This window comes from Nicotiana tomentosiformis, chromosome 7 (assembly GCF_000390325.3).
Source record: "Nicotiana tomentosiformis chromosome 7, ASM39032v3, whole genome shotgun sequence".
Taxonomy (NCBI): domain Eukaryota; kingdom Viridiplantae; phylum Streptophyta; class Magnoliopsida; order Solanales; family Solanaceae; genus Nicotiana; species Nicotiana tomentosiformis.
Genome location: NC_090818.1, coordinates 105,232,822 through 105,259,768, shown reverse-complemented (window position 1 = coordinate 105,259,768; position 26,947 = coordinate 105,232,822). Strand labels below are relative to the sequence as shown.

The following is a 26,947-nucleotide window of genomic DNA, read 5'->3' as shown; positions in this document are numbered from 1 at the left end:
GATATGCAATGCCCCGACTATATTTCAACGGTGCATGATGTCAATTTTCTCAGACATGGTGGAGGATTTCCTAGAAGTATTCATGGATGACTTCTCTGTAGTCGGTCATTCCTTTGAACATTGCCTTGAAAACCTTAGGCAAGTGCTCAAAATACGTGAGGAAACAAACCTTGTGCTAAATTGGAAAAATTGTCACTTCATGGTAGATGAGGGTATTGTTCTTGGTCACAAAATCTCCAAGCAAGGCATAGAAGTTGATCGGGAAAAGATAGAGATCATTTCCAAGCTTCCTCCTCCCACTTCGGTAAAAGGTATCCGGAGTTTTTTGGGGCATGCGGGTTTTTATAGGCGATTTATCAAGAATTTCTCAAAAATTGCAAGTCCCATGTGCAAGCTCCTTGAAAAGGATGATAAGTTCAATTTCGATGAGAAGTGCCTAAAACCTTTTGAGGAATTGAAAGCAAGGCTCACTACGGCACCTATTATTGTCACACCCGATTGGTCTCTTCCATTTGAACTTATGTGTGATGCTAGTGGTGTGGCTATTGGCGCGGTGCTTGGTAAATGGCATAACAAGATTCTTCATCCTATCTACTACGCAAGAAAGACACTCAATGGTGGACAACTAAATTACACTGTAACTGAGCAAGAACTGCTTACTATTGTCTATGCTTTTGAAACATTCCGGGCCTACTTGTTGGGATCCAAAGTGATAGTTTACACCGATCATGCTGCACTCCGCTACCTTATGGCAAAAAGGGATGCTAAACCAAGATTGATTAGGTGGGTACTTTTATTATAAGAGTTTGACTTTGAGGTCAAAGATCGGAAAGAAATAAAGAATCAGGTTGCGGATCATTTATCTAGGCTTGATGAGGCAGGAAGACCAAAAGAAGATCTTGAAATTAATGATGCCTTCCCAGATGAACACTTATTAACAATATCTAGCACCTCCACTCCTTGGTATGCCGACATCTCTAACTTCTTGGTTAGTGACCTTATCCCCAACGGATTGGAAACTTATCAAAAGAAACATTCTTGTAGGAATGTAGGCAATACTATTGGGAAGAGCCTTTTTGTTTCGGATTTGCACCGACAACATCATTCGGCGTTGTGTTCCGGAAGATGAGATAATTTAAATTCTCAAAGCGTGTCATGACTCCCCAGTTAGAGGTCACCATGGTGGAAATCGTACTGCGGCAAAAGTGCTGGAATGCGGCTATTATTGGCCATCGATCTACCAAGATGCAAACCAAATGGTCAGGAAATGTGATCAATGTCAAAGATAAGGATCAATTTCTAGAAGGCATGAGATGTCTATGAATTTTGTGATGGAAGTCGAGATCTTTGATGTGTAGGGGATAGATTTCATGGGGCCCTTCGTGAGTTATTACGGCATGACATATATCTTGATGGCAGTAGATTATGTCTCCAAATGGGTTGAGGCAATTGCCTTGCCAAACAATGAGGCAAGAAGTGTAACCGCCTTCTTGAAGAAGAACATATTTACTCGGTTTGGAACCCCAAGGGCCATCCTTAGTGATGGTGGTTCTCATTTTTGCAACAAATATTTTGCCGGATTGCTCGAAAAATATGGAGTTAAGCATAAGGTGGCTACCCCTTATCATCCTCAGTCAAGCAGTCAAGTTGAAGTCTCCAATCAGGAGATCAAAAATATTCTAGCAAAAACTGTTGATGCGAACAGAATTGATTGGTCAAATAAGTTGGATGATGCATTGTGGGCCTATCGAATAGCATTTAAGACACCCATTGGCACCTCACCTTACCGATTGATATTTGGTAAGCCTTGTCACTTGCCAGTGGAACTTGTATACAAAGCCATGTGGGCACTGAAAAAGTTAAATCTTGACTGGGCTGACACTGCTAATCTAAGGATGACACAACTCAATGAGATGGAAGAGTTATGTTTTCATGCCTATGAGAATGCAGCCATGTATAAAGAAAGAATGAAGTTTATTCATGACAAGAAGATTTTGAAGCGGGAATTCAAATCCGGTGACTTGGTCTTACTCGTCAACCCAAGATTGAAGTTCTTTCCGGGCAAACTCAAATCCAAATGGTCTAGCACGTTCAAAGTTGTGAGTGTGTCTCCCTATGGTGCTATTGAATTATAATATGAGGATGGGACTCAAACTTTCAAGGTAAATGCCAAAGGATCAAACATTACCTCGGAACCAATGGAGAAAGGCAACTGGTAGAATAATTTGCACTCAAGGATAGTCCTATGCCAATCCCCACCAATGATTAGCCAAAATCGGGGCAACATCATCATCTCGCGACGTTAAATCAAGCGCGTTTTGGAAGGCAACCAAAAAGTCGGTAACATCAAAATGTTATCCAAAATACAAAGAAATATGATGCAAGGGCAGACGGAAATGAAGGAAAATAAGCTGAGCTTCAGCTGTTGTTCTGTCTCGCAGACACAAGAAAAACACCAGTCAAATTAGGTCTTACAAATGGGGAGAAAAATCAACTTTTATGGCCCACAAAATCATTCTATGATCGCAGAAACGAACCCACATTTGTAGCCGACCACCCAGGTACTAATCCATCGCAAAACACATATGCGGCCACATAATGTGTTATGTGATGGTCATTTGACCGCAAAACGCTCAGGTATTAAACCCAAGTTTTGTCTCTCTCTCCTTCCCATCTATTTTCTCTCATTTCACGCACCCAGACACGAAAACAAAATCCAAGAGAAAAACACAGAGAAAATTAAAAATAAATTAAAAAAGAAGAAAAATGGAGGCTCACCTTGATCACATGACTCATGATTCACACCTACTTAGCTTGCTCAAACTTCTGCAATATGGTATGTAAAATTTCCAACATTTCTCTTGCTCAAATAATGTAAGGACTGATGTGTGGTCTCTAATCCATGTTCCCCTCTTCTATCTACCCAACTTCTTGTCTCTTGTAATGGGAATCGACTCTGGGGGGAAAACATGTGATGTGGGTCAATAAAAATTTGGGGGTGAGTATTAGGGGGTCTGAATAGAGTAAGGGGGTTGGAAATTTGTGACAAGTTGCATTAGATATTGCTAGGCTAAGCATGAAATCGATCTAATGTTGAGAGTGGGTAATGCTCTCTAACAACTTGAGCATTTGGTACTGAGTGTGCATAATGGTTTCCTGTGAGTGCATTGTTGAGTAGAGACGATGATCTTTGCGGTTCGCATAACTGTTTTGCGATCCGCAGAGTCATCGTATTCTGAATGCTTGAGAGTTTTCTCAGTGCCAATATGCGGTTGAGTCTGCAGCCGCAGAACTCGTTTGTGGACCGCACAATTATCGCAGACCTAATCAGACTCCACCCTTATTCAAAGTTCAAAATGTGATCGATCTGCGGTCGCAAACCTGTTATGCGACCACCTCTGCGTCCCGCATAATTCTTTCTACTTCTGATGTTTATCTTTTGTGTTGTGGTTTGTGGTCCGCAAAGTTGTTCTGCAATCGCATAACTGCTCGCAGAACATTTTATGTCTCTCATTTCTATGCCATATGTTACACATGCCCTGCCTTGTACTAACTCCTCGTTAATTGGTCAAGAATGGCACCAAAGAAATCCTTAGCATCGCGAATACCCACCACTCAAGGAAAGAGAGGGGCTGCAGCTATAAGCCCACAATCACAACAATCCCAATGCAAACGTCCTGGCACGTCCATAAATTTATCCAAGCCTACCTCCCAGTCTGAAGAAGAGGAGGCGCAACTTGACATTTTACCACCAGTTGACATTTTACCTCCAGTTGACCTCCAGGCCAAAGCACGCAGAAAGAGTGGTGAGGATCTCAGGTTTAGGATTCCTGGCTCTTGGACTCTATACATAGATGGTCTGGCAAAGAGAAAGATCCTCAAAGAAAAGCAACTGAGTTTGAACGGTCTTAAAGAACACTATCCCCATGTGCTAGAAAATATCAACAAGAGGGGAAGGGAGTTCTTAACTAATGTTCCGAGAGAGTACAACGAGACGCTTGTTAGGGAATTTTATGCTGCATATGATACATCCACAAACTTAGAACAAAAGAGAAATCGTCAATACTTGAAATATGTCTTAGTCCGAGGAGTTGAAATAGTCTATGATGCCCCATCCATCAATGATGTCTATTTCGATGAGTGGGAGCCAGGCATGGCAGAATATGAGGCAAAGATTTCAAATAAGGAATCTGAGCGTGCTTGGGTAGCTTCTGTAATAGACAAAGCAACTCCACCCTGGATTGTACCGCGCCAGAAGCTTCACAAGAAAGATTTAACCCAAGAAGGCCGGTATTGGCTAAGTTTTGTCTGTTCTCATATAATTCCTACGAGAAATGTGATCGAAATCAGTATCGAGAAGGCAATCCTCATTGCTTGCATCATGTCGAGTATCAAGATTGATGTGGGAGAGCTTATTTTCCCTGAAATTGGAATCCCGAAAAACCAGAAAGAAATGCCAATCACTTTTCCATGCTTAATCCATGCATTGTGTGGAAATGCAGCGATTCCTCCATTCCCCAAACATGACCGCATAGTAAAAGCTATTCACGATCTTGACATCACTCGACACAGTGATGCCTCAGAAAAAACGATTGAAGATCCACCAGAGCAATCAATCCCACTCCTTCAGACCTCGTCAGGTACAGCAGCACCTTCTGCCTCATCAGTGCCAGACACTTCTTCGGCACCTGCCACCTCCACATCCACTCCCAGACCAGCCATTTCAACACCACCTGCATCACTGCGTGCACTCTCCAAGCTTGGTCTACTGGCACAACATGCAAATGCCAAAGTAGACAAAATGACAAAAGAACTTCCACCGCTCATCCAGCAAGCATTGGCCCCGATCCAAACCTCAGTAAGTGATCTTCAGAAGAAACATCTATCATATAAGGATCGACTCAAGAACTTTGAAGCTCGCCTTAAGAAGGTTGAGAGAGGTGAAGGTGGGGACATGCCTCAACTTAAAAAGGATGTAGCTGAGCTCAACTCGGAGCTGCATAAGATGCAGACACTGGAGTTTGATTTGAACACCCTTCTTCCAATGGAAGGGGAGCAGGGCATCATCACCTCCCATGTACCAAGTCTTGATCTGGATTTCACAAACTTCCCATCAACTGAGGAGGTGCATGGCATGGACACCTCACAAACTCTGGTTTTCGTTGCACAAAACAATAATCACTCAAACGAGGAATCTGGAGGGTCTCGTGAGTAAACTGATGAGGAGCGGATATTTGAAGAAGGTGATGATTAGAGGGATAACAGAGGCAAATAGGTTACTGCTATTACAGAGGAACTGGGTGAACAGGAGGCTGATGTGCAGACAGCTATTGCACATTCACTGGTAGATATGCTTGCCGGAGCTACTACCATGACCACACAGCTTGCATTGGGTGAGGCCAGCAGCTCACAGGTGCAGGACCAGCTCCGCAATAGGCAGAGCTTCCTAATTTGGTCTCAGACACCGCTGCCTAGTCAGATGATCCACCCACTGCCTCAACAGTTTCAGCTCCAGACTCCAAGTCCGCCTCAGATATTCCAAGCGCCTAGTGCGCCCCAGGAAGCTCCTGAACTTTGTTCTTATTTTGTTTTCAATGCATTGGGGACACTGCATATTCTTAAGTTGGGGTGGGGTATTCGACAGACTTTTGCATCTTGTATATAAACTCTTAGTCCCACTAGTGTGGATTTCTATATAGTAATGAATTCCCCTTGGTTTTTCTTTGTCGGCTTCTTTTCCAAGGGTGTAATAGTAGAACCATGGTCGTAGCACAAAACGTTTTGACTTGTTGGTGATTTTGTTCTAGATTCAAGCATATGATAAGTTTTTTGTGGAATAAATTGCACCCTTCAAGACTTGTGAATAAAAAGTTAGTTATTCTTGTTAAATCGAGGCTCGCTCTTTGACTTTGTGCCTACTTAGAATCTCAAACATCATGTGATGAAGTATTGAATTGCCTTTTATTCACTTGGGGGCTAAAATTATGCCGATTCGAGCAATTCATGCATCGTGAGTAGTGAGAATTTGTGTAAATAATGCATGTGCTAAACTTGTAATGTCTAGAACTTGCCCGGTTGGTTCCTCAATGTAAATCTCAGGATGATGATTGGGTGTCGAAATGATCTTAGGCTCTCTTTGTTTTTGCTAACTAGTTTTTGACCAAATTAACCTCCCTGGTGCATGTATTATCCTAGTTATCCCCCGTTGAGCCTTTAACGTTTTATTTGGCTACTACATTACAAACCTTTACCCTTTTTGTGAAATAATTTTCTCTTTTGAACCCGTCCCTCCTTGAATGTTGAGAATGAGGCTAAAATCCTAAGTTGGGGGTGTTTGTATCAATTGGAAAATGGTGAAGATATTCATTGTGTGTAGAAGCAAATACCTCAAAATTGTGTTAGATGAAGATACTCAACCTCATATATAAAAAATAAAAAATAAAAATCAAAAAAATATATATGTATATATGCGTATTGAGTTTTGAGAAAATTAGTGAGGTATTTTAAGGCGGTTCAATGTTTGTACTAGAGGTCAATAAGGTCCATGTGGTTTAAAAGAAGCTAAATGCAAAATATTTATTAATGTGTGTGCAGCGTTCATGGAGGGTATAGTCACTATTTTCCCAAATATTCATAAAACCTATACCGAAGCCTACACTACAACCCGTAAAAAGTTCTTTTTGATCTACAACCAAATTATTCCTGGGGTAGCAATGAGTTAAAATAAGGGCAAGCATATGGACTGATACTTGTAGCACTTAGCCTTCTTTCTGAGTGCAAGAGTGTTTGATTGTAACCCCTGTACATATGTGTTGAGTAGGGGATTTTCTTTGAAGTGAGCATGCATGAATTGCAAGATTTAGCAGAAGTTAGGCTTCTTGAAGTAGGATACAAGTGCATATCTAGCTATGAGTAGCACTCTGTCATTGTTCTAGAGGCTCGAAGCTCACAAACTAATTATTCGAACTATTACATGATCTTTGTCCTTAAAGAAGGGTGAGTATAAAACGGATTTATATGCTTGTTAGCTAACAGTCAGCACCATCTATAGTCATTGCTGTTTTGTGATCGGTCGGAAGTAGATTAGCATTTGGTCAGTTGATATTATATTTATTTTATTCTATTTTATTTTTTTGTTTTTTGTTTTTTTGTTTTTTTGTTGCTTTTTGTTGCTTAAGGGAAAGCAAGAGACTAAGTTGGGGGTGTTGATGTGTCGTACAAATGCGGCACTTTCGATGCTAATTACAGAGACTTTAGCTCGTTTTTTATAGCATTATAAGTCATTTCTTATGTAGTTTTGGTGTTTTGCAGGAGGCCAAACTTGAAGAACCAAGATCATAAAAGAAGATGTAAAAAACTTATGAAAGGCAGAAATGCGGCTGATCTGCGGTCGCAAAAGTGATGTGCAGGCCGCAGACTCATCGCAGAATAAAGCAGAAAGGTCCAGTTGCTGATAGCCAAGTCTGCGATCCATTATGCGGTCGCATAACGTTTGTGCGGACTGCTCTCCCAAGAATCTCAAAGGGTCAAATATACCTAGGGCTCAACTTGCCCTTCTTTCTAAGCCTCGTCATACCCTTCATGGGTGAAACCCGGAGCAATACTCTCTCTTCAATCATGAATGCCACATCACGAAGTCTACAATCGGCATAACTCTTCTATCTAGACTGAGCTGTGCGAAGTCGATCCTGAATAATCTTGACCTTATCCAAGGAATCTTGTACCATATCGGTACCCAACAACCGAGCCTCTCCGGGTTCGAACCATCCAACTGGCGAACGTCATCGCCTCCCATATAATACCTCATAGGGAGCCATCTGAATGTTTGACTGGTAGTTGTTGTTGTAGGCAAACTCCACAAGTGGCAAGAACTTATCCCAAGAACCCCTGTAATCCATAACGCAAGCGCGAAGCATATCCTCTAATATCTAAATAGTATGCTCGGACTGCCCATCCGTCAGTGGTGAAATGATGTACTCAACTCTACATGCGTTCCCAACTCATGTTGTACAGCCCTCTAGAAGTGTGAGGTGAACTATGTATCTCGATCAAAACTGATCAACACGGACAGGCACACTGTGAAGACGGATAATCTCGCGGTTGTAGATCTCAGCTAACCACTAAGAAGAATAGGTAACTGCCACTGGAATGAAATGTGCCAACTTGATCAACATGTCCATAATGACCCATACCGCGTAGAACTTCTTCTAAGTCTATGGGAGTCCCACAACAAAATCCATAGTGATACGCTCCCACATCCACTCAAGAATCTCTAGCCTCTGAAGCAAACAACCAAGGCTCTAATGCTCGTACTTTACTTGCTGACAATTTAGATCATGAGCTACATATGCAGCTATATCCTTCTTCATCATCCTCCACCAATAATGTTTCTGCAAGTCTTGATACATCTTGGCGGCACCCGGATGAATAGAGTACCGGAAACTGTGGGCCTCCTCAAGAATCAACTCATGAAGCCCATCCATATTGGGCAGACAAATACGACCCTGCATCCGTAAAAACCTATCATCTTCAATAGTAATCTGCTTGGCACCACTGTGTCGCACTGTGTCCCTAAGGACAAGCAAATGGGGGTCATCATACTGACGCTCTCTGATGCGCTCATACAAGGAAGACCGGGTGACTGTGCAAGCTAGAACATGACCGGGCTGTGAAACATCTAACCTCATGAACTGATTGGCCAAAGCTTAAACATCTGCAGCAAGCAGCCTCTCACCAACTGGAATATATGCAAGGCTACCCATACTCACAGCCTTTCTACTCAAGGCATCGGCCACCACATTGGCCTTCCCGGGAGATACAAAATGGTGCTATCATAGTCTTTCAACAGCTCCAACCACCTCCTCTACCTCAAGTTGAGATCCTTTTGCTTGAACAAATACTGTAGACTCCGATGATCCATGAATACCTCGCACGACATGCCGTATAGATAATGTCTCCAAATATTCAACGCATGAACAATGGCTTCCAACTCTAAGTCATGAACTGGGTAATTCTTTTCGTGAACCTTCAACTGCCACGACACGTATGCAATCACCCTGCCATCCTACATCAATATTTCACCAAGCCCAATACGAGATGCATCACAATACACCGTGTAGGATCCTGAACTTGTGGGCAACACCAACATTGGCATCGTAGTCAAAGCAGTCTTGAGCTTCTGAAAGCTCAGCTCACACTCATTCGACCATCTGAATGGGGCACCCTTCTGGGCCAATCTAGTCAATAGGGTTGTTATGGATGAAAACCCCTCCACGAACCGGCGATAATAACCCACCAAACCTAGGAAACTCTGGATCTCTGTAGCTGAAGTAGGTCTAGGCCAGTTCTGGACTGCCTCAATCTTCTTAGGATCCACCTTTATGTCATCTGCCGATACAACGTGCTCCAAAAAGGAGACTGAGTCTAACCAAAACTCACACTTTGAGAACTTGGCATATAACTGGATATCTCTCAGAATCTGAAGTATAATCTAAAGATGTTGCTCATGCTCCTCTTGACTGCGGGACTAGATCAAGATATCAACAATGAATACAATCACAAAAGAATCCAAATAGGGCCTGAACACCCGGTTCATCAAATCCATAAATATTGTTGGGGCATTTGTCAACCCAATGATATCACTAGGAACTCATAATGCCCATACCGAGTCCGCAAATCCATCTTAAGGACATCGGATGCCCTAATCTTCAACTGATGGTAGCCAGACCTCAAATCAATCTTTGAAAACACCTTGGCGCCCTGAAGCTGATCAAGTAATTCATCAATCCTCGGCAACGGATACTTGTTCTTGATAGTGACCTTGTTCAACTGCTGGTAATCTATACACATCCTTATCGATACATCTTTCTTCTTCACAAACAACATGGGCACACCCCAGGGCGAGACACTAGGTCTAATGAAGCCCTTATCGAGCAAATCCTGCAACTTCTCCTTCAATTCCTTCAACTCCGGTGGGGCCATACGGTATGGTGGAACAGAAATGGGCTGAGTTCCCTGAGCCAAATCAATACAGAAGTCAATATCTCTACCGGGTGGCATCCCTAGCAGATCTACAGGAAACACCTCTGGAAACTCACGCACAACTGGTACTGAATCCATGGAAGGAACCTTCGCACTAGAATCACAGACATAGGCCAAATATGCTACACATCCCTTCTCGACCATAGGTTAAGCCTTCACATAAGAAATAACCCTGCTGGTACAATGGCCAGGGTCCCCCTCCACTCTAATCGAGGCAACCCCGGCATGGCTAAGGTCAACGTCTTGGCGTGACAGTCCAATATAGAATGATAAGGTGACAGCTAATCCATACCCAAGATAACATCAAAATCTACCATATCAAGAAGTAGAAGATCTATACTAGTCTCAAGACTCCCAATAGTAACCACACACGAGCGATAGACACGATCTACAACAATAGAATCTTCCACAGGCGTGCACATACACAGGAGCACTCAAAGAATCACAAGGCATAACCAGATATGAAGCAAAATAGGACGACACGTAGGAATAAGTAGAGCCCGAATCAAATAGAACTGAAGCATCTCTATGGCAAACTGGAACAATACCTGTGATAACAACGTCAGATGACTCGGCCTCAGGTCTAGATGGGAAAGCATAAAATTGGGGCTGGTCCCTACCACTTTGAACTACGTCTCTGGGACGGTCTCTAGCTGGCTGGCATCCACCTCTAATGGCCTGACCTCCACCTCTGGCTACCTGACCCCTGCCTCTAGCTGGTTGAGCAGGTGGTGGAGAAATCGGTGCCGGAACCATGGCACGAGAACTCTGTTATGGCATGCCGCCCAGCAATCTTAGACATAACTCCTGATATGACCAATACATCCACACTCAAAATAACCATCCTGATGTTGTGGCTGCTGAAGCTGATGCTGACCCAAATGGACTGAATAACCACGGTGATAGCTCTAAATCGGAGGAGCACTAATAGGAGCTGATGGTGCACTGTAGGTTGGCTGCCTAGAATAAGGCACATAAGGGCCACGACTCCCTGAAACACCATGAGATGCCTGAAGCACTGACTGAAAGAGCATGGGAGGATGGCCTCTACCAAAAGTACCCCTGCCTCCAGACGAGGCACCATTGAAACCACAAAAATGATGAGGCCTATTATCAGACACCGGGCCCCTCTCCTGAGCACCATCTCGATCTGCTAGCAATATCTACGGCCGTCTATAAAGAAATATCACTCCCGGACTCCTTCGCCATCTGTAGCTTGATAGTGTAAGTGAGCCCATCAATAAATCTCCTCACTTTCTCCCTCTCAGTGGGAAGCAAGATAGTGGCATGGCGAGCAAGGTCCACAAATCGAGTCTCATACTGGGTAACCGTCATACTACCCCGCTAAAGATGCTTAAACAGCCTGCGGTACTCCTCTCTCAGAGTGACAGGAATGAACTTCTCTAGAATTAGCTGTGTTAACTGATCCCAGGTAAGTACAGGCAACCCAGCTCGTCTAGTCAACATATAATCTCTCCACCACCTCTTGTCGGAACCAGTCATCTGAAATGCTACAAAATTGACCCCATTGGTCTCAACTATACCTATATTCTGCAGCACCTCGTGGTAGCAGTCCAGGTAATCTTGTGGGTCCTCAGAAGATGCACCACTGAAGTGAATAGGGAAGAGCTTGGTAAACTTAACCAACCTCAACAAAGCCTCAGAAGACATGGCGGGCCTATCACCGTCCTGTGCCACAAAAACCGGCTGAACCACCCCAACTGGCGGGGCTGCTGGAGTCTGATACTGGGGAGCCACCTGCTCCGGAGTGTGAGTAGCGGGAGTCTATGCTCCTCCCCCAGTCCGAGAGATGACTGGTGCCACCAAAAATGTATCAGTCGAGGCCACTCTCTCCATAAGGCCCACCAAATGGACTAGAGCGTCCTGAAGTACTAGAGTGGATATGAACCCCTCCGGAACCTGAGCTGGTTCGACGGGTATAGTCTGAGCAGGAACCTGCTCCTCAAAATCTACTTGAGGCTCCACTGCGGGTGCTGCTGTTCGAGCTCTAGGCTGAGCTCTGCCTCTGCCTCGGCCTCTGGCGCAACCTCGGCCTAGACCTCTGCACCTGGTCGTAGCTGCCACTGGGGGCTCCGGCTCCTGTCCAGCTATAGCGGTGGTGCGTGTTCTCGCTATCTGCGAGATAACAAGAGTAGAATGGTTCAATCATCAATGATATAATAAAATCGCATGATAGAGGAGGAAAGAAGTTAAATTGTTCCTAAACTCCATAGCCTCTAGAAGATAAGTACAGACATCTCCGTACCGATCTTCCAGACTCTACTAAGCTTGTCGTGACTCGTGAGACCTAGGTAACCTAGTGCTCTGATACCAACTTGTCACGACCCGAAATTCCCACCCTCGGGACCATGATGGCGCCTAACATTTTACTTGCTAGACAAGCCAATGTTAGAATAGTTTTTTGCTGTTTTAACACATCAAATTAACTGATACCAATTAAACTGAATAACATGAAATAGAATGAGAAAATCCATAATAACCGTAATATCTAGATACAATCCCAGAACTGGTGTTACAAGTGAACGAGCGACTAGAATAATAAAGATAATGGTCTGAATGAAAGTAAAACTGTCTGAAATGAAATAAACAGCTAGGATAAAGTAGAAGGGGACTTCAGGGCTACGAACGTCGAGCAGTTGTACCTCAAGTATCCGTCAGGTGATCAATCCGAGCAATCTACTGACCGCCGCTAGGACTGACTCCAAAATCTGCACAAGAAGTGCAGAGTATAGTATGAGTACAACCGACTACATTCACTCTGTAAGTGCCGAGCCTAACCTCGACGAAGTAGTGACGAGGCTAAGGCGGGTCACTTATAATAACTTGTACACAGTATAATAATAATAACAGGAAAGAAACACAGGAAAAATTAGGCAATAAACTTACGAAAGTAAACTCAACCCTCGAAATCAATAAAAACCAAAAATATCAGTCCTCAGAATCTCGTACGAAAACATTAAAAGCTAACACAATGCACAATGAATACAAAACACATAATCTGTTACGATGCGCAATACGATCCCACCATACAAACACAACCCTCCCTTATTTCACCATATTAATATCAAGAATAATATGTAAAATCTGTTGCGGCGCGCAACTTGATCTCACCATACAATCAAAATCAATATCATTATCCTCCCTTATTTCACCATATCAAATCACATATAAAATCCATTACACCGTGCAACCCAATCCTACCATATCAATATTAATCCTCCCTTATTCCACCCGTTGCGGCGTGCAACCCGATCCATAAACAAAAAATCAATAAATGTAATCAATTCAACAATTCAATTCACAAGAATCTCTATGTATAAAGAATATGAAAACAAAGCCATAAAGGAACCTGGTGCCAAATCAAGGAATGCTACGATTTAATACAAAGCAGCAAGACAAGTCAAATATATGACAAATAAAGTGTACAGGTAAGACAATTAAGGCAAGTAGTAATTAATCATGGAAGCATGGAAGAAGCGAACATCTTAGTATGAGAGAAATAAATGACAAGTAGCAGTTAAGGCATAGGAAGCAATTAAAGCATGTAACAGTTAAGACATGGAATAAAGTAATTAATAAAATACGGGCAAAGCATGGAAACAAGTAATTTGATGGCGTATATACACTCGTCACCTCGCATATACCCTGCTACTCATGTAATTCACATAGCACATAGCTCAAGAATTCCTAATTCCCTCAAATCAAAGTTAGACCCAACACTTACCTCGCTCTGCAAGCAAATCAAAGCTCAACTGGGGCTTTGCCTCTAAGATTTGCCTCCGAACCTACGGAATCTAATCAAAATCGACTCAATAACATCAAATAAAGCTAGGGAAATCAATTACAATATATAAAGTTAAGATCTTTATACTTTTCCCAAAAAGTCAACAAAAGTCAACCCCAGGCTCACTTGATCAAAACCTGAGATTCGGCCCAAAACTCGAATACCCATTTACCCCCGAGCTCGGTTATGTTATTTAATTTGAAATCCGACCTCAATTCGAGTTCAAATCCTAAATTTACAAAAATCCCTAATTCTACCAAAATCCCTAATTTCTACCATGAAAGTCCTAGATTTGATGTTAAAATCTTATGAAATATAATGGGTAAGTGTAAAGAAGTAGATTAAAATCACTTACCAATGTATTTAGGAAGGAAAATCTGTTGGAAAAATCGCTTCTAGGGTGTTTAAGGTTGAGAGTTTGTGAGAAATGAGCTAAATCTCACTTTTCCCTTCTTTTCTATCGCAATTGCGACACATAGTTCGCAATTGGAATGATCGCAATTACGATCAACTCTTCGCAAAAGCGAAACAGTCACTGAGCCTGCTTTCGTTGCAAATGCGATGAATTTATCGCAAATGCGATCCAAGGGTGTCTGCAAATGCGAACAATCGACTCGCAAATGCGAGTCTGCCCCAGTTCTCCTATAGTTGCAAATGCGACAGAATGTTTGTAAATACGAACTTGCCCCTCATCGCATTTGCGGACTTAATTTCGCAAAAGCACCAGCATTCTTCTAAGTTCAAAAATCACTCTGTAGCCTATCTGAAACTCACCCAAGCCCCTCGGGCACCAAACCAAACATGCACACAAGTGTAATAACATCATACGAACTCGCTCACATGATCAAAACACCAAAATAACACCTAGAACTACGAATCGGACACCAAAACGAATGAAATTTTCAAATAAACTCAAGAACATGTAATTTTGTAATCGGACGTCTGAATCACGTCAAATCAACTCCTTTTTGCTCTAAATTTTGCACACAAGTCATAAACACTGAAATGAACCTATACCAAGTTCTGAAACTGGTAGTAACAAAGTCAACATATAGTCAAACTTAGGAATTTTTTAAACCTTTAAATTACTAGTTTTTAACAAATTACGTTAAATCAAGCTAGGGACTTCCGAATTCTATTCTGGGCATACGTCCAAGTCTCAAATTATGATACGGATCCACCGGGACTATCAAAATACTGATCCGGGTCCGTTTACACAAAATATTGACCGTAGTCAACTCAAATGAGTTTTAAGGCACGATTTCACATTTTCATCAATTTTCTCATCGAAACTTATCGGAAAAGAGAACACGGACTGTGCATGCAATTCGAGGAAGGATAAATGGAGCTATTCGAGGTCTAGAAACACAGAAATGAAGGTTAAAACAGTAAATGATCTATCGGGTCATCACAAATATAGAGATATATAAAATGATAAGACTAATTTATTTTTTTTGAGATGAGAATATTTTTGAATAATAATTCATATGGTCATGCTATATTCTATATAGACAAGAAAAAACTAAAGACAAAAATATAAACAACAATTTCAAGAACTAAATAAAATATATAAAGATATAATTTAACTTCTTATGTAGTAATCTTAATAAAAAAACTAAACTTTCATATTAAATACAAACGGGAAGAAGAATTCAATATAATAAACAATAATTTCAAGAAATAAATACAATTTATAAAGATATAATTTTGGAACAAAATTAGTTAGGTTAGTTAATAATTAGTTACTCTTTTTGAAATTGAATTTAAAATAACTAAATATCTATATATTTTTAAGAAAACTATTATAAAAAAGAAAAAATATATAAATATATAACTTTAATGTAGAGATATATAAAATGATAAGACTAATTTATTTTTTTGAGATGAGAAATTGTTTGAATAATAACTCATATGGTCATGCTATATGCTATGGATAAGAAAAAACTAAAGACAAAAACATAAAAAATAAAAGAAATAAAAATATATAAAGATATAATTTAACTTCTTATGTAGTAATCTTAATAACAAAAAAACAAAACTTTCATACTAAATACAATCGGGAAGAAGAATTCAATTTAATAAATAATAATTTCAAGAAATAAATAAAATTTATAAAGATATCATTTAAATTCTTATTTAGTAATATTAATAAAAAAATTAAAACTTCTTATTTAGTAATCTTAATAAAAAAAATTAAAATTTCATATTAAATACAAATGGGAAGAAGAACTTAATTTAATTTTTTATTAAAAATAATACTAAAATAATAATTATTATAATTATTAGTAGATTTATGACATATAATAAAATAACTTACCTTTGAACTAATTCAACAACATCCATTTATAGATAAATACTAATTTATCTATTTAGAATATGAGAAGCAAACTAATGTGATGATGCCAAGTGACATAGCAAAAATTCAACAAATGTCAAATTTTAGGACAACATTAGTTAGGTTAGTTAATAATTAGTTACTCTTTTTGAATTTGAATTTAAAATAATTACGAAAGAGGGGGATAAAGTTAATTTTGTGATAATTATATTTTAAATTATTTAAAAATAAATGATAAATAAATAACACTCAAAATAATTATTGATAAATTTAGACAATTGAAAATATTTCAACAGTATAACATAAGTTTAAAAAAACAAAAATATTTTCAGAGAGAGAAAATATATATCTATGTTATATTAAAAGAGAAGTAGTATCAAAATATTTTGGAGACAGGCCCTTGAATCTAAAGGTTTCAAGTTGAGTAGGACTAAGAAAGAATATCTAGACTGTAAGTTCATCGACGTGACGGGGGAAGCGGACATGGACGTGAGGCTTGACTCACAAGACATCCCAAGAGAGGAAGTTTCAAGTATCTTGGGTCAATTATCCAGGGGGATGGGGAGATCGACGAGGATATCACGTACTGTATAGGGGTGGGGTGGATGATATGGAGGTTAGCATCTGGAGTCTTGTGCGACAAGAATATGCCATCGAAACTTAGAGACAAGTTCTATAGAGCGGTGGTTAGACTGGCCCTGTTGTATGGGGCTGAGTGTTGGCCAGTCAAGAATTCACATATTCAGAAGATGAAAGTAGCAGTAATGAGGATGTTGAGATGGATGTGCGAGCACACTCGGCTGGATAAGATTAGGAATGAAGATATTTGGGATGAGGTGGGTGTGGCTCCCATGGACGATAAGATGCGGGAAGCGGGGCTTAGATGGTTCGGGCACGTACGGAGGAGAAACCTAGATTCTCCGATTAGGAGGTGTGAGCGGTTGGCTTTGGCAAGTATGAGAAGAGGTAGAGGGCCACCTAAGAAGTATTGGGGTAAGGTGATCAGGCAAGACATGGCGCGACTTCAGATTTCCGAGGACATGGCTCTTGATAGGAAGGTGTGGAGGTCGGACATTAGGGTTGAAGGTTAGGAGGTAGTCGAGCGCTTTTCTTTCTTTGTACCGGGGGTGGAGTTATTACTGGTTATTGTTATTGCTTGTCCATCTATTTTCTGTCTCTTACGATGCTGATATTATTTTTCTGGCTTCTGTTGTTGTTACGGATCTAATGTCTATTTTCGTCATCTTGAGCCGAGGGTCTTTCGAAAACAACCTCTCTACTCCTTCAAGGTAGGGGTAAGGTCTGCGTACACTCTACTCTTCTCAGGCCTCACTTGTGGGATTTTACTATGTTGTTGTTGTAGTATCAAAATATTAAACCAATTGACAAGTTAATAAAAAGTCACATTAGTAAATGTATAGTACTCAGTACTTGCTAATTTAATAAATAATAAATAAGGAACAAATAATTTATTTGATTACTATATGATGTGTATCCTTTGATTTTGTATAGATTTTGTTATATTTTTGCACATTACATTAAATAATAAAATAACAACTGGAGTAATATTTATTAAAATAATATGATATATTAGATCATAATTTTATAAGATTAATATTCTGTTAAATTATTCGCGCGCCGCGCGAGTTTTGCTTCTTTTTCAACGACACTTGTAGTGGTGTAAAATTCACAAATAGTAATTTTTCATGTTTGTACTGAAAATAGCCATATATACAAAAATTATTAGAAAATAGCCACTTTTTAACACGGAAATAAAATTTGGATAAAATATCCTAACTTAAAAATGCAACAAAGACCCACTTGTAAAATATTTACACATCTTTTCTAAAATTGAAGTGTACCTTTTACGATTTAACACTTCATGATAGTATTGTGAAGATCCAACTTCTGCAACTTAAAACTCCAATATATTGGCCTGGAGTTACAACTTCTAGAACATAATACTCCCGAATTCTACACTACTTGGCTGGTACAGAAGTAAAAAGAAATCAAAGCTATTGAAAGTTTCAAATTTGCCAACATTTCAAAGATCAAAATGTTCTACTAACTCCAAACATTAATATACTAGCATTCAGTCTATTCAGTGGATATTGTAGGCCTCCCCTCCTCCTCCCCCCTCCCCCCCGAGCATTCAGTCTACTCTGCTCAGGGTGTTTGACAATGAATCAGTATAGGCAGACATTGTAGGAACTACATTTTCCAGGGAAATTACGGATAATATTTATTACTCTTTTGACTCAAACTCTGTCTATTTAGTGGGCAGCAATTCCCCCATGGCTTGTAATATTGCTACTTAGCTCTTTTGATGGTATATAATATCTATCCAGTTAACCAAAAAACTAAAAGATCTGGATCACTATTTTGTAGTTTTATTAGTTCACCAGTTTTACAGGTGTTTACCCGAAAAATCGGATAACGTTAAATTTATGTATGGTCCTAAGAATACGTGATACCCTTTGATACAAAGATAGTAATACGAGTATTCTTGACTATGAGAATAGGAAAAATGAAGATAAAGAATGAGTAAGATGAAGTAAAATAAGCACAAGAAGATATCTTTGTATATGAGAAAAAATCTTTTGTTCCAGTCTATTCAGTATATGCATAGCTTACAAGGATCCCCTCTTTTATAATAGAAGGTCATTACTTTATTTATAACAAAAAATAATAAAATAAAGCATATAGTAAAGGACCCATAATGATTTGTCTCTTCCTCGATTCCCGCCAAAATTCTCTCTCTTGGTGCGGTTGTAACGGCTCTTGTCTGTGAGCTCGATACTGGCTCGAACTCGTTACTGGGTCGAGCCCTTCGGTCTTGGCTTGAGTTTGACCTTCGGGATGGGCGTGACGCATTTCCGACCTCGAAGCAATACCTTGCGGATCGATTTGGTCACGGGCTCGATAAGATTATCGAGCCGACTACCCGAGCAGCCTTCAGACTAGTTTGTACTGTCTTCGGAGCTCACTCCCAAAATTCCACTCCGGTTTCTTGCCACTCAAACTCGATCGAACGTAGGAAGGCCCAAATCTATTTCGACCGTATATAGATAGTCTCTTCGTTTCTCACGAACGATGCGGTGAGAATCGATATGATTTTTGACGGTTCGATCGGGTTATAAGCTGACGTTTTAACATGGATCGATTATGACGTATGTGATAGTTGTCCCATCGATTCAGTCTTTCAAGGTATTTAATGCTTGTCAGATGGCGGTCGGCCACCTCTGATATTGAACCGTCATGATGCGAGACTATAAATAACCCTTCCATCTAACATTTACCACTTTTACGCCTTCACTCTTCCAAATTTTCTTATCCTTTCTCTCTATTTCGTCGCTTGCAGAGCCATCTATACCAGAGTTTTGGTGTCGTCAATTTTTCACTTTCCTTTGCCTTTCTTCCTCTCATATCAATGGCCAAAACTTCGAAAACTGTACCTCATAAGGAGAAAGCTTTTTTTTCACGGCCGTCCGGCGAGAAGGCGCCGGTGGAGTCGTCCACCTATGACTATGTTCCCGGCCCGTGTACTCTGAAGATCGATTTTAAGGTTGAGAATCCTTCATCTGTTCCGGGTCGATGCGAGCACGTGTCGATGTACATGTGCTCTATAACGGAGAGTCATCTCGAGGCTGTTAGGAAAGACTGCAACTGGGGTTCCGAGGTTGTGTTGCAAATTCCATCCCCCGAAGAGAGCGTCATCACCCATGTGGAGGGGTTTTTAAGTGTTTACACTTATCCCTTCACGTTAGGTCCCGTCGACCCGGTGATCATTGATTTTTGCAAAAAATATCAGGTCACCCTCGGTCAAATTCATCCCTCTCTATGGCGTATAGTAATCCTACTTCGCTTCTTCTCCATCAAAGCTGGGGTGCTGGATTTTTCCCTGAATCAACTCATACGATTGTATCGGCCTCAAATATTTCGAGGACTAATAATACTTCATCGTCAGGCATCGAAGGCTTTGATATTGAGCATCGACGAAGACAAGGATCGGGGTTGGATGGGCCGTTATATTCGGGTGAGGACCCGTGACCTTATTCCGGAAGAGAAGATGCTGTTCCCCGAGGAATAAAATTTCGACCCTAAGTGGTTCTCATAAGATGTTGCTTTTCGTATCTTTTCCCAATTTTTTCTAATGTCTTTCTCTGATATACAGCTGCCCCTTGTATGCCACAAGCGGTACTCGACCTCGAGGATTGGGTTCGGAAGTTAGCCTCGACTTCCTCTTATGCCGAACGCGCTTGGCGTGATTTGGCAAAAGGTAGATGGGAGGCCAAGAATCATGGTAATATTTTACTTTTCGTTTCCTTCGAAGTGTTCTTTGTTCTCCATTCGTTACCGATTTCCTTTCATGCAAGTGTAACCAAGGATGCCGCTTTGAGGCCTTCAAGCGGCGAAGAAGGAACCAAGTCTCCTGTCCCGAAACCGGGGAAAGATAAGAAGCGAAAAGCTACCTCTCGGTCAGAGGACCCCAAGCCCAAAACTCGAAGGGTGAGCAGGAAGGAAATTGCTCTTCAGATTGACTCGGTCCAACGACTGAGAGAAGAAGAAGAAGAAGAAGAAGAAGAAGAAGAAGAAGAAAAAGAAGAAGAAGACGATGCCTCGGCTTTGGTGATCCGATCTACGAAAGCTATCGAGGTCACCAGAGCTCCTGAGCCGATGGCGGCTGTACCGGTCGGGGTCGGTCCTGGAATCTCGAGTCTTGATCGGAGCACCCCGAGTGATTCGCTCGGGGCTATGACAGTGGGTCATTCACCTTCCCTTCCAACCTTTTCTGAGGAGGTGTTAAAGGAAGCTCGAGAATTGAAGACCCCCGATATGGGCGGAGGCTCTAGTGTAGAGGACCCTTTTCGGGATTGCTTTACTGGAGTCGATGATGCTTCCGATATTGGTGACGCTTCTCTTCTACTAGAAGAGGCCCAACGTTTCATTACTCGGGTAATGATTTTACTATACTTTGTTTCTTTGTTTTTTTCCAAACCTGACTTGTGTTCTTTCCCTACTGTGCAGGCCATTAGTAGGTTTTGAGTCGACCTTAGCCAGTGTGAGGTCGAGCTTTAGAAGGTCTCGGGGGAGAGAGACGCCATGCGGCTTCTTTGCAGCCAAAAGGACGAGGCTTTAAAGGACCTCCAAGCGGATTTGGCTAAGGTTTGTGAAGAAGATGCCGAACTTGATAAGCAGGTGAGCCTCGTTTTGTTAAAGTATGGGTTTGACTCAACTGTAAAAGTTAACCCTTCGTTGTCTCAGCTGCAGCAAAAGGTTGAAAAGATTGGGTTACTTCGGGAAGAAGTTGATCAAATCAAAGCTTAATGTAATCGGTGGAAGGAGACTATCGACCGCCTGGCTGCGGAAAAAGAAACCATTTTGACCAAATTATTATCGGCCGATGTTCAGCTTCGAAGCGTCAAGAAAAAGGGTTCGGCTCAAGCTAAGAGGATCGAGGAGCTTGAAGCACGGCTTGCTGAGGCCAAGGCGGAGGGTGAGTCATCGAAAGTCATGGCGGATAAGTCCATTACCATATATCAGGCTAATGCCGAGGCTGCTCAGATGGAGGCACGAGAGGCGGCAGATACTGCCGACACTCGAGCACAATGGGTTGCCGAACTTGCTAAATGTAGGTCTCGGAGGGAGACCCTCGAGGAGATACACGCTCAAGGTTTCGACCTTACTGAAGAGATAAAAAAGGCTAAAGAGCTCGAAGCTGAAGCTGAAGCCTTGGCTTCTGATGGCGATGATGATGATGATGACGGTAGCAAGAGCGGATCCGAGGATGGGGAAGAGCCTGACCAAGAAGCAAACGCCCTTGAGGATGACCAGGAAGCTTAGTTCTTAATTTTTTTTACGTTTGTAATCAATCATGTAGACAATTTTGTATATAGACAACTTGGCCGACTTGCTTCTGTTTCGTGAAGACTTTATACGTGCCTTACAAATGTTTTCATAAGGATTTTAACAATTTAATCAGATTTGGACTTTGTAGTCTCTATGATTGATTGTTCTTTCAGACTCGAAGTGACGTAGCCCTTAGGCTTACTAGTTGAGTCAATGATTCGAACTCGAAGAAATATAGCCTTTAGGCGTAATGGTCGAGTGAGTGCTCGCTCGAACTCAAAATGAAAGTAGCCTGTAGGCTTATTATTCGTTGAGTGAATGATTCAAACTCGAAGTAATATAGCCCGTAGGCGCAATGGTCGAGTGAGTGCTTGCTCGAACTCGTAATAAAAGTATCCTGTAGGCTTAGTCATCTAGTGAATGATTCGAACTCGAAATGAAAGTAGCCCGTAGGCTTAGTTGTCGAGTGATTGATTCGAACTCGAAGTAATGTAGCCCGTAGGCGTAATGGTCGAGTGAGTGCTCGCTCGAACTCGAAATGTGAGTATCCTGTAGGCTTATTAGTTGTTGAGTGAATGATTTGAACTCGAAGTAATATAGCCCGTAGGCGTAATGCTCGAGTGAGTGCTTGCACGAACTCGAAATAAAAGTAGCCCATAGGCTTAGTTGTCGAGTGAATGATTCGAACTCAAAGTAATGTAGCCCGTAGGCGTAATGGTCGAGTGCGTGCCTGCTCGAACTCGAAATAAAGGTAGCTCGTAGGCTTAGTTGTTGAGTGATTGATTCGAACTCAAAGTAATGTAGCCCGTAGGCTTAGTTGTCGAGTGATTGATTCGAACTCGAAGTAATGTAGCCCGTAGGCGTAATGGCCGAGAGAGTGCTCGCTCGAACTCGAAATGTGAGTAGCATGTAGGCTTATTAGTTGTTGAGTGAATGATTCGAACTCGAAGTAATATAGCTCGTAGGCGTAATAGTCGAGTGAGTGCTTGCTCGAACTCGAAATAAAAGTAACCCGTAGGCTTAGTCATCGAGTGAATGATTCGAACTCGGAGTAATGTAGCCCGTATGAGTAATGGTCGAGTGAGTGCTTTCTCGAACTCGTAATAAAAGTAGCCCGTAGGCTTAGTGATCGAGTTTATCTTAATTCTAATTGCGTAATAAATCTCCAAATAGAGGAATTTTTCTTGGATATAAGATATCGGTAAAGAGGAGGACTTTCATTGCAAGTCATTATACATGTGTTCATGTTTCGCGTCTGGGTTCGGGCCAACTACATGAGCATGGTTCGTTTTGACCATTTTGGCTCTTACAACTTTTCCTACTGGAACCCCGTTGTTGCTAAATAACTTTCTTACGTCAGAACTTGATATATTTGAGGGCTAATGCCCCCCAGTATTCGAGGTTGATTGTACAAAGGCCTCGGATACTGTTGTAAGTGCATCACGATCATTGGTTGCCTCATTAAAAACCTTGCCGAAAAACCCATTTGGGATAAAACCGGTCTAAGGGAAAAAGAGTGCAACGCGTGCTTTCAAGCAAAGGATCCATCTTAGCTTTTGTTCGGACTTCTGCAAGGGTCAGTTTTGAAATGTAAATGAATATGGAAGGGTCGTACCTTAGTAGTAGTATCGTTTTAGATGTGACACATTCCAATTCCTTGATAGTTGTTTGCCGTTTATAATGCCGAGCTTGTACGATCCCTTTGTGACGTTCTCGAGAACCTAATATGGTCCTTCCCAATTTGGTCCTAATTTTCCTTAGTTCGGATTTCGGGTATTGATGGTGACTTTTCTTAACACTAAGTCCCCGGGCTTGAAATGGCGGAGCTTGGTTATTCGATTATAATATCTTTCGATTCGCTGTTGTTGGGCGGCCAATTGGACGAGAGCAGCTTCGCGTCTTTCGTCCGATAGTTCGAGGCTGGTATTCATAGCCTCGTTATTTGATTCTTCCATCATGAATCGAAATCTAGTATTGGGTTCACCGACTTCGATTGGTATCAATGCTTCGGACCCATATACTAAGGAGAATGGGGTCGCCCCCATACTGGATTTTGACGTTGTCCGATATGCCCAAAGGACTTCGGGCAGGATTTCTCTCCATTTTCCTTTAGCGTCATTCAACATCTTCTTTAGGTTTTGAATGATAGTTTTGTTCGTTGATTCGGCCTGTCCGTTCCCATTGGGGTGATATGGTGTTGATAGTATCCTTCTTATTTTGTGATCTTCGAAGAATTTTGTTACTTTGCTGCCAACGAATTGTTTTCCATTGTCACATACTATTTAGGCGGGTATCCCGAATCGGCATATGATATGATCTCAAATAAAGTCTATAACTTCTTTCTCTCTTATTTTCTCGAACGCCTGTGCTTCAACCCATTTAGAAAAATAGTCAGTCATAAATAAAATGAATTTGGCTTTACCTGGGGTCGATGGCAGAGGGCCGACGATATCCATTCCCCATTTCATGAACGGCCATGGGGATAGGACTGAGTGAAGTTGCTCTCCGGGTTGATGGATCATTGGCGCAAACCTTTGACATTTGTCACATTTACGAACAAATTCCTTCGCATCTTTGCCCATATCGATCCAATAATACCCTGCTCTGATTATTTTTCGAACTAATATATCGGCACCGGAGTGATTCCCACAAGTGTGCCCTCGTGCACTTCCCGTAGGATGTAATCGGTACCTCCCGGACCCAAGCATACTGCCAACGGTCCATCGAATGTCCTTCGATATAGCGTTCCATCCGAAGCTAACGTGAATCGAGCAGCTTTAGTCCGTAGGGCCCTAGAATCTTTAGGGTCCGATGGGAGTTTTTCTCTCTTTAAGTATTCAATATACTTATTTCTCCAATCCCAGGTTAAGCTTGTAGAATTTATCTCGGCGTGACCTTCTTCGATTACCGATCTTGAAAGTTGAACGACAGTCCCCGAGCTCAAGTCATCTACCTCGATCGACGATCCCAAATTCGCAAGCGCATCGGCCTCATTATTCTGTTCTCGTGGAACATGCCGTAAAGTCCATTGTTTGAAATGGTGCAAAGTGACAAGCAGTTTATCTAAATACCTTTGCATTCTATCTTCTCGAACTTCGAAGGTTTTGTTTACTTGACTCACCACCAGCAAAGAGTCACATTTGGCTTCAATGACTTCTGCTCCCAAGTTTTTAGCTAGCTCGAGACCTGCAATCATGGCTTCATACTCGGCCTCGTTGTTAGTCAACCTGGTAGTTTTAATAGATTGCCTAATAGTGTTACCCGTGGGTGGTTTCAAAACTATGCCTAGCCCGGACCCCTTCACGTTCGAAGCCCCGTCCGTAAAAAGGATCCATACCCCCGATGATGTACCCGATTTCAACAGGAGTTCTTTTTCGACTTCGGGTACGAGGGTTGGCGTGAAATCGGCCACGAAGTCTGCTAAAATTTGAGACTTGATGGCCGTACGGGGTTGATATTCGATATCGTACCCACTGAGTTCGACGGCCCATTTGGCCAATCGGCCTGATAGTTCGGGCTTGTGCAAAATATTACGAAGCGGGTAAGTGGTTAATATGCATATGGGGTGACATTGAAAGTACGGTCTTAACTTTCTAGAGGCGCTTATCAGTGCAAGTGCCAATTTTTCTAGGTGCGGATATCTAGTTTCTGCTTCTCCTAAGGTCCGACTTATATAATAAACGGGAAATTGCGTACCTTGCTCTTCTCGAACTAGGACACCGCTTACTGCGATCTCCGATACATGCCAAGTACAAGCAAAGTTTTTCGTCTATTTTTGGAGTGTGAAGTAGTGGTGGGCTCGATAGATATCGTTTTAGTTCCTCTAATGCTTGTTGGCATTCCGGGGTCAAAGCAAAATCGTTCTTCTTTTTGAGTAGAGAGAAAAATTTGTGACTTCGATCTGATGATCTCGAAATGAATCGGCCTAAGGCTGCAATCCGTCCTGTTAGCCTTTGTACAGCTTTCACGCTGTCCACGATGGTGATGTCTTCGATGGCCTTGATTTTATCGGGGTTAATCTCGATTCCCCGATTTGACACCATGAAGCCGAGGAACTTGCCCGAACCGACCCCGAAAGCACATTTTTCGGGGTTGAGCTTCATGTTGTATTTCCTCAAAATCTCGAACGTTTCCTGCAAATGGGTCAAATGGTCCTCTGCGCGCAGGGACTTAACTAGCATGTCATCAATATAAACTTCCATTGATTTACCTATTTATTCTTCGAACATTTTATTTACTAGGCGTTGGTAAGTAGCCCCCGCATTTTTTAGCCCGAAGGGCATCACATTATAACAATATGTTCCATATTTGGTGACAAATGAAGTCTTTTCCTGGTCCTCCGGGTTCATCTGGATTTGATTATACCCGGAATAGGCATCGAGAAAAGTGAGGATCTCGTGGCCGGCCGTGGCATCGATCATGCGATCGATGTTGGGCAGCGGAAAGGAATCTTTGGGGCATGCTTTGTTCAAATCCTTATAGTCCACACACATTCTAAGTTTGTTCCCTTTTTTAGGCACTACAACTACATTGGCTAACCATTCGGGATATTTCACCTCCCGAATGGACCCTATCTTGAGAAGTTTGGTTACCTCGTCCTTTATGAATGCGTGCTTTTCCTCGGACTGGGGTCTTCTCTTTTGCTTCACCGGTCTGAACCTAGGGTCCAAGCTTAGCCGATGCGTCGTTATGTCCGGTGGGATCCCTGTTATATCTAAATGGGACCAGGCAAAACAATCAATGTTATCGATAAGAAATTGAACAAGTTTCTTCCTGAGTTCGGGGCTCAACCCCGTTCCCAAGTATACCTTTCGCTCGGGCCAGTGCTCGATTAGTGTGACTTGCTCTAGTTCCTCAATTGTTGATTTGGTGGCGTCGGAGTCATCGGGAATCATGAAAGATCGAGGGACCCTTTG

The 26,947-nt window shown here is 41.7% G+C and overlaps 1 protein-coding gene across 1 annotated transcript; it reads left to right on the top strand.

Moving 5' to 3' along the window:
• The first annotated feature begins 16,828 nt into the window (after positions 1–16,828).
• On the top strand, positions 16,829–17,272 carry LOC138896136 (uncharacterized). Its single transcript, XM_070180919.1, has one exon. It carries the CDS (start codon positions 16,829–16,831, stop codon positions 17,270–17,272), a length of 444 nt encoding a protein of 147 aa, XP_070037020.1.
• The last annotated feature ends 9,675 nt before the right edge of the window (positions 17,273–26,947 follow it).